At 49.5% G+C, this 8059-nt stretch overlaps 1 protein-coding gene across 1 annotated transcript; it reads left to right on the forward strand.

The window, feature by feature from the left end:
* The first annotated feature begins 3090 nt into the window (after window positions 1–3090).
* GSX2 (GS homeobox 2) lies at window positions 3091–4919 on the forward strand. The gene is made up of 2 exons (XM_049790167.1): window positions 3091–3661; window positions 4579–4919. The coding sequence occupies exons 1-2, from the start codon at window positions 3091–3093 to the stop codon at window positions 4917–4919; spliced, it is 912 nt and encodes a 303-aa protein (XP_049646124.1).
* Window positions 4920–8059: the final 3140 nt, after the last annotated feature.

The following is an 8059-nucleotide window of genomic DNA, read 5'->3' on the forward strand; positions in this document are numbered from 1 at the left end:
TTTCTTCTTGGTCTCCTTCTCTCAGAGCAGGTTTAAAGTGCTGCTACCCTGGGGAAGGGTCCGACTGAATAGGCAAGTGGCAAAAATACCAAGGCCATAGAGGGGAGTTTTCTGGAGGGAGGAGTCAAGGCACAGTGAGACTGACTTCTTTTTATTTATTTATATTTTGTTTGTTTGTTTGTTTGTTTTTGTTTTGGGGGCCACACCCTGAGGTGTTCAGGTATTACTCCTGGTTCTGCACTCAGGAATCACTCCTGGCAAGCTTAGGGACCACATAGGATACTGGGGATCAAACCCAGGTTGACTGCGGACAAGGCAAACACCTTACCCACTATGCTATCACTCCCTGTCCGTGAGGCTAACTTATAAGGCTAGAGGTATGATGGAGAAGAGATGAGAAATCCAAAGAGAACTAATATAGCTAAGACACTAAGACAGAAACTCAAACGCTGAACAAGACACTGAAATTCTTGTTAATGGTGGACTCCAACTATTGACCCAAGACCCAGTCAAGTGTCTCGGAGTCCTGCTTTTGATCTTAATCTAGTTCCAAACTGATGCTCTCTTTGCAGCCCTATAGAGTCTCTGTTGTTTCTTTTCTCAAAATTCCTGAGTACTCCCTGAGTAAAACGAGTTGGACTCTTGGGCTTCACAATTAGGACCCTCTAAAGTAAAACCAATTGTCTGCATCTAAGCAGAACTTCTAGCACAGAAATTCTGTCATGCAAGAGTTTTTCCCATGAGCACACCAAAGTTACTTGTAATGTTGCTAGTCAAACTGTCAGTTCCAAACAGGCTACAATGATGCTCTGAAGTTTTTTTTTTTTTTTGGAAGGGGGTGGAGGGACACCCAGAGATGCTTGGGAGTTGGAAGTTACTACACCCAGGAATTACTCCTAGTAGGTGTGGGGAGCCATCTGGGATGCCAAGATAGAACTTGACCCACCTGTGTGTAAGGCAAGCGCTCTACTTACAATACTATTTCTCTGGCTGAACCACCTTCTAATCTGGAGGAGGAAAAACAGGGGTGAAAAAGCTAGTCTCAAAGAGTTGTGTGTATTTTCTTGCAAAGTGAATAAGTAAATAAACGTAAGTATTCCATAAATTTTTGAAGTGAATATATTTCTTCAGTATCACTAATTTAGACAGTCATGTCTACATAGTTGGACCATATGAGCAGTGAGAAAACAGTCTGCCCTTAAGCATTGTCAGTGGTAGTGTTTTCTTCCAATTTTCTTATCTGTACTAGAAGGATTTGGAGATTCATTCAATCCCCAAACGTGAACAAGGGCAGATGGGGCCATGGCCTAGTAGTCAGGGCAGAGATTCAGAATCTTTGCTGGCTGCATGGGCAAACCTTGTGGCAGACCAAAAAAAAAAAAAAAAAAAAAATAGTAGTTACAGCTGAACTGCCCAGAGTTCAGTCTTGAGACTCCTTAATTGTTGTCACAAGATGTTGGATTAGCACATTTCTGGAATAGCTGTCTGTTTACACTCTGGAGACCCACCGTCCACTAACCACTTTCTAATTGAATTCTAATCACATTCAAATAGCTCAATAACCAGCCTCAGCTGCAATTCATAAAACTTTAATTGCCAACCATAAATCCTGGGCTCCCCAGAGTAGGGCATCCCTACAACCCAATTACACTTCACTAGCAGGCAAGAGAAATGGCCAGAGAGAAGACTGAGAGAACCACGCCCAGGGCTGAGAGGGGGTGGGCAGGGTGGGCAATTGGTTCCGACTGGTGGAGGGAGTGTTCTTTCTAAGTCTTCAGGTGGGAGACTCAGACTGAAGAGGTTTGCAGTTTATGCTGAAGGAAGGCTGTGTTTGAGGCAACGCTCATCTTTCTCCAATCCAGCCATCCACTCTGGGAAATAAGAAGGAGCTGTCAGATTTGTCTGCTTTCTGACTTGGCAGATGCCCCTTATCTGGAAGTCAAGTGCCTTCCACTGAGCTCCAGGTCCAAGTCTTCTGTATCAACCTAACTTCTGCCTAACTTCTTTTCTTCAACCCTGTGGATTTTTATATGGGGGAGAAAGGAGAGTGCTTCTGTTCCAGCTCTGCTGGCTGGCGCAGAAGTGCTGAAGTTGAGAAAAGGGGATCTTCTCAGGCCTCAGCGGAGACTCAATAGTGTGAACCTGCCATTCCAAGGGTGAAAGCACTAAGAGAAAGGACATTAAAAAGGGACACAAGCAAGGGGCACGAGAGACGATTGTTGATCCGAGGGCCCCCAGAAAATCTTTCTAGAGTGTTTCCAGCATCAGAAGCTCAAGAACTTTTCGGCTGGGATATATCAGGGTTAAAGTCACCAAATGTAGTAGAAACTCATCACCCAAATGACACCTTGGCCAAGTCCAAAATCTAGGGCGTGTGTGAGCGTAAATATATGTGTGTGTGCGCAGCGCCAGGGCATCCGTGGCCCTCGCCGCCCTCACGCCCAGGTCACCAAGTCCCACCGCCGCAAGACCCTCAAACTCCGAAGCCCAGGCCTCAACAGTCCACTTCCCCAGCCTGTGACTAGACCTCGAAGAGTGGGAGCGCAGGACACAATTGAAAAACATCGCCTCCAAAGTCCGCACCTGGTGCGCTCTGCTGCCGGGCGCCTTGAGAGTTTGTGCCGGGGGATCCCGCTACATCAGCGGAGCGGGATGCTGGTCACAGCGCAGCAATTTCTAGGGAAAGCGTGGAGAAAGCGGAGGGTGTGTGCATGGGGGGGGGGCGAGTCCCCAAGAAATTAACAAAACCGACACTTTGCAAAGTCTCCCCTCCTCCATCCCTTCCCCCGCGTCCCTCCCCGCCGCGCGCGGTCCGCCCCTCCTTGCCGCTTCGGTGGGGGGACTCGGGCAGCCTATCCCGAGGGTGGGGGGCTGCCGGGGCGCCCGAGTGAACGGCGCTCCGTAGCATCACGTGCCGGGGTCGGGGCTATAAAGCTGCGGAGCCGGGGCGCCGGGGCGGGGGACGCGAGGACCACCAGCCCTCTCCGGGGACCCTTTTGTTTGCCGCCTGGACGCAGACACCTCCGTGTCGCCGCCAGGGCTGAACCGCTGTGCCCCGGGGCACCCGGCGGCCCGCACCTCTCCTGGACCATGTCGCGCTCCTTCTATGTGGACTCGCTCATCATCAAGGACTCCTCGAGGCCAGCGCCCGCGCTGTCCGAGCCGCACTCGGGCCCGGATTTCTTCATCCCCTTGGGCGTGCCGTCCCCTTTGCTGATGTCCGTGTCCGGGGGTCCCGGCTGCCCGTCCCGCAAGAGCGGCGCCTTCTGCGTGTGCCCCCTGTGCGTCACCTCGCACCTGCACGCCGCGCGGGCTCCCACGGGCGCTGGGGGTTCCGGGGGCGCAGGCCCTGGAAGCGGGGGCCCGGCGGGAGGCGGCGCGCCCGGGGGCGCGGGGACCCTGCCCCTGCTCAAGGCTCCGTTCCCTTCGGGTCCCGGGGACGCTCCTCTCTGCGCGCGGGTGAGCCACGCGCACCATCACCACCCCCCGCCGCCGCACCTCCACCATCACCATCACCACCACGCACCCCAGCAGCCCGGCTCGGCGGCGGCGGCGGCGGCGGCGGCAGCGGCCCTGGGTCACCCGCAGCATCACGCACCTGTCTGCGCCGCCACCGCTTACAACGTGGCCGATCCACGGAGATTCCACTGCCTCTCCATGGGTAGGGCGCTTCTCCGGGCACCGGCGCGCCACGCCTGTAAACTCCTCCAGCAAACTTTTTCTTTTCCCGGGTGGACCGAAAGGGATACCGGGGTGGGTGTAGGGGGGCGGGACGGGACAGGATAGGAGGATCTTTTAGGAGAGGAGAATCTAGACCAGGTGCGAATTCTCTGAACCGCCTCCCCGTAGCTGCAGGGGCACGCTATGCTCCGCGCACCTGCCCCCCAGGATCTGTCATTTTCTCAGGGCCTTTGGGGTCTTGCCCAGGAGAATTAAGAACTAGCGGAGCTGGAGAGATAGCACAGTGGTAGGGTGTTTGCCTAGCAAACAGACGATCCAGCAAGGACGGTGGTTCAAATCCCTAGCATCCCATAGAGTCTCCAGTACTTGCTAGGAGCGATTTCTGAGCATAGAGCCAGGAGTAACCCCTGAGCGCCGCCGGGTGTGGCCCAAAAACTTAAAAAGAAAAAAAAATGAATTAAGAACTAGCATTGAGCAAGTTGAGCATAGGAATCAGGGAAGAGAGGGGCAGTTAAGATTTAAGAGTGGCTTCTCCGCGTCGGGGCAGACTAGACCTTTGAATGCATTTGACCCTGCGGGTCTGCCAGTCTGGCAGAATAGGGTATAGACCGAGAAGACCTCGCAAGCCCCTCCATCACACACCCCATTAATTCTGATTTACCCCCGCGCACATCACGGGTATTGGTTCACTTGTTCCGGGCATCTCTGCCCTCCCGTCCTGGCGCACGAGGGACGCGCACGAACATTGGGACAGTTTCAGGGGAAGGGAAACAGGTGCGTGGCTGAACTTGAGCCCACGAGTCCCGGAGAAGTCTCCCCCTTCGAGGGATGGCACATGGGAGGGGGAAGATCTTGTCTGAGAATGACCTCTCGGTCTTGTCTTGGCTCTATCCGCAGCTGGCTCCGACGCCAGTCAGGTACCCAACGGCAAAAGGATGCGGACGGCATTCACCAGCACGCAGCTCTTGGAGCTGGAGCGGGAATTTTCTTCTAACATGTACCTATCTCGACTGCGGAGGATCGAGATCGCCACGTACCTGAACCTTTCGGAGAAGCAGGTGAAGATCTGGTTTCAGAATCGCCGGGTGAAACACAAGAAGGAAGGCAAGGGTGCGCAGAGGAGCAGTCACTCCGGCTGCAAGTGCGTTGGTGGCCAGGCACACTACGCGCGCTCCGAGGATGAGGACTCCTTGTCGCCGGCTTCGACCAACGACGACAAGGAGATTTCACCCTTATGAAGAGAGGGCTGCATCCCTGTGACCCCATGCTCAAGGTGTTCCCCCCTCTCCGTCCCCAGACCAGCAGCGATGGGCAGAATGGGATGCACCCCTTATTCCATGGCCCCACTGGAAGAAGGTTGGAGCCCCGAGCACTCCCGGGCCAGGCCAGGCCTTACCCTTTGAGATAGACAGAGCCTTATTTGTATAGGGCCTTACAGTTTTAGATTATTTTTTCTTTTTGGTATTTTGGGTTACACCCAGCGATGCTCAGGGGTTACTGCTAGCTCTGCACTTAGGAATCACTCCTGACGGTGCAGGATTGAACCCCGGTAGGCTGGGTTGACTGTGTTAAGTCAAGCGCTCTATCTGCTATACTATCTCTATAGCCCTAGTTTTTTTTTTTAAGTGTAAATAATCTAGAATTCAACTCAGTCTTGTCATATAACAGGAAAAAGGGGGGGGGTCAGATTAAGTTTAACACTGTGTGTGGGGTTTTGAAAGTGCATGTCACTTCCCAGTGCTTACTGTCTTTTAGAATGTGTTACAAAACAACAACAATAACAAAAAACTAGGGGTTTTTTTTGGTTTACTTTCTGCTATTGTTGCTTTTGATGAATCGCAAATAATTTAGAAAATTAAGCCTTTCTGTGCAGGTGCTGCTTTCTCTTAAGGGAAAAATTGCCTGGGGAGAGTGTGAAGTTCAAGTCACTGGAAGTCCCTTTGTATGTGAATAGTTTTATATAAAGTCTATATTTATATTTATTTAAATAAATGAAACAAAACCAAGATTTTACAATTTGTGGTGTTTCCTCTGGCCACCTTTCTCGGTCTTCCTCTCTCTTATATTTAGAGAAATGAACAGGGAAAATCAAAACAAGTCTGCCTGAGTGTTTAGAAGCCAACACTGGTGAATTCAAAACTCTAGATTTTCTGAGTAACAGAACTTCTGCCAGGAAGATGCTCTTCAACTGTCCATGTGGCTGGGTTAACATTCTCCATCCTCAATCTAGTTCCTTTCATAGTTGCCAAAGCCTCTCTATTGAGAGTCAAACTGTTTATGACACAGATACACCTTATGAAATCTTTCTAGTTGGGAAAAAGTGAGGTTCCCTTGCCTTGGATTTATTTTCTGCAGCAGTTATCTCCATTTGCTTTCCTCAATGCTCTTAAAAACAAAACCTGAATGTTGTGAAGGAGTGTGATTAGATGGAATGGTCTTAAGAAAAACAGTCCTTTGGAGGCAAAAGACACAACCAATGGAAATGTACAAAGGGCAGATGACTCTGTTTATCACCCTCCAGCAGGAGAAATGGAGTCAGGGACTAGTCTATTTTGTGGAAAGAGATACACTATCATGTTTCCTAATCAGTTTGGGGCTGTCTTTGGATTCCAGGGTTTGTTTTTTTTTTTTTTTTTTTTTATTGGTTTATTTCTTTGTTTCTTTACACTATCTTGATTCCCCTCCCTGACTCTCTCCTCACTATTACTTTCTGCAAACCTGACCCTGAGACTCATGGAGCAAGGTAACCTGGCTTTCTCCATGGCAGCATAGGTAGAGAAGTGAAGGAAGTCAGAGGTAGGGGGAGATCTGATCTCTGCAAGTTGAGCCCCCTGACACCCACGGGTGTTATTTCTGATTATTTTCTGTGAGGAGATCATCTGAAAGGTTCATAGTCATAGGAACTGTTTCCCACCCACATGCCAAGTTAGTATGTGGGTGGAAGTCAGTCCCTTCCCCCAACTTGATTTGCTTTAGGTCTTTAGGAGCTAAAACTTCACCTGTTGGGGGTTGAAAACTGAGGTTGGGAAGGTAGTTTGGGAAGGAGAAAAGAGGAGAGATGTAATTATAGTTTGCTTTGCTCAGAGAAGATTCCAACTGACCTCTTTCATTTTCTCACTTTCTGCCTGGCCAATGTAAAGAAAATGAAAGGTCCTCCTCCCTTCTCAGATTAGAGACTCATATCCACCAAGAAATGCAGGAGGGCTAGCAGGAATCATAGTATCCTGACTGCTTTGTGCTAAGACTTGGGCCTGCGATGGTCACAGGCATCAGGTTTTGCTTCCTGCCTAAGTCTCAACCTCTGGGCACATCTGTTAGATCTATACCTCCAGGCTGATCTTCTCCAGGTAGAACACACATGGAAGAAAGGGAATTTTAAGGCAGAAAACATGTACTGCAAGTATTTCAGGAGAACCTTTTCTAGTTACCAAAGAAGAATGACAAAGCACAGCCAACCCTTGCATAAGTCTAGGCTTCTTCTAAAGGCCAACCCCCAACTCAGTTTGGCCTCTTAGTCATCAAGTACTAGAGGTTGGTCCCCATTCCCACTCCAAGTTCACAATCAATTTGGATACCAGCTTCTGGCCTCCTGCACAGCTCCCCTAGGCCAGACCCTTCACTGTTTGCACAGTTACTAAAGTGTCACATATGCCACATCCAATGCTATACCCCATTCTATTGCGCAGCACCTAGAGTAGCAGAGAAGCTACCCCAGCCCTGCCAGCCTAATCCTGGACATAGTTCCACTTGCTCCTGACTTCTGGGAAATTCTCAGAAGAAGAGTGAAAACAAATCTTTTGCCTTCAGTAGAGGCAAAAAGATTCAATTAAAAAACCCTATCTAGATCAGTCATGGAACAGTCCACTTGAGAGGTTCTCCAAACTTCTCAGGAAGTGACTTCCTGCTATGGGACACTTGAGGCTATGGGTCCTTCTTCTTACTTTCAGAATTGACCAAGCTGGATTTTTCTTTTCTCTTTAAACATGTTATATTGGTTGTGGGGTTGGATCATATCCCACCATGCTCAGGGTTTACTCCTAGTTTTGTGCTCAGGGGTCACTCCTAGTAGTTCTCTAAGGTGTATGCAGTGTAGGGGATTAACCCAGTCTAGTTGCTTGTAAGTCAATACTTTGACTCCTGTTGTCTCTCAGGCCCCTATGAATGTGGATTTTTCTCTCTAATGCCTGCTCCTCCATATCACCACAAAAACAGAATGATAATTTTTCAGTCTTTGAATCAGAGTAGGCATTGGGAATTCATTTTATTTTATTTTATTTTATTTTATTTTATTTTGGTATTTGAACCAAGCCAACAGTGCTCAAGGCTGATTTCTGGCTTTGTACTCAGAGATAACTTCTGATAGGACTTAGGGATCATA

This window comes from Suncus etruscus, chromosome 16 (assembly GCF_024139225.1).
Source record: "Suncus etruscus isolate mSunEtr1 chromosome 16, mSunEtr1.pri.cur, whole genome shotgun sequence".
In the NCBI taxonomy this organism is placed as follows: Eukaryota; Metazoa; Chordata; class Mammalia; order Eulipotyphla; family Soricidae; genus Suncus; species Suncus etruscus.

Coding starts and splice junctions, on each gene's coding strand:
- GSX2 (XM_049790167.1), top strand. CDS start 3,091: ATGTCGCGCTCCTTCTATGTGGACTCGCTCATCATCAAGGACTCCTCG. Junction 3,662..4,578: donor ATTCCACTGCCTCTCCATGG/GTAGGGCGCTTC, acceptor CTCTATCCGCAG/CTGGCTCCGACGCCAGTCAG.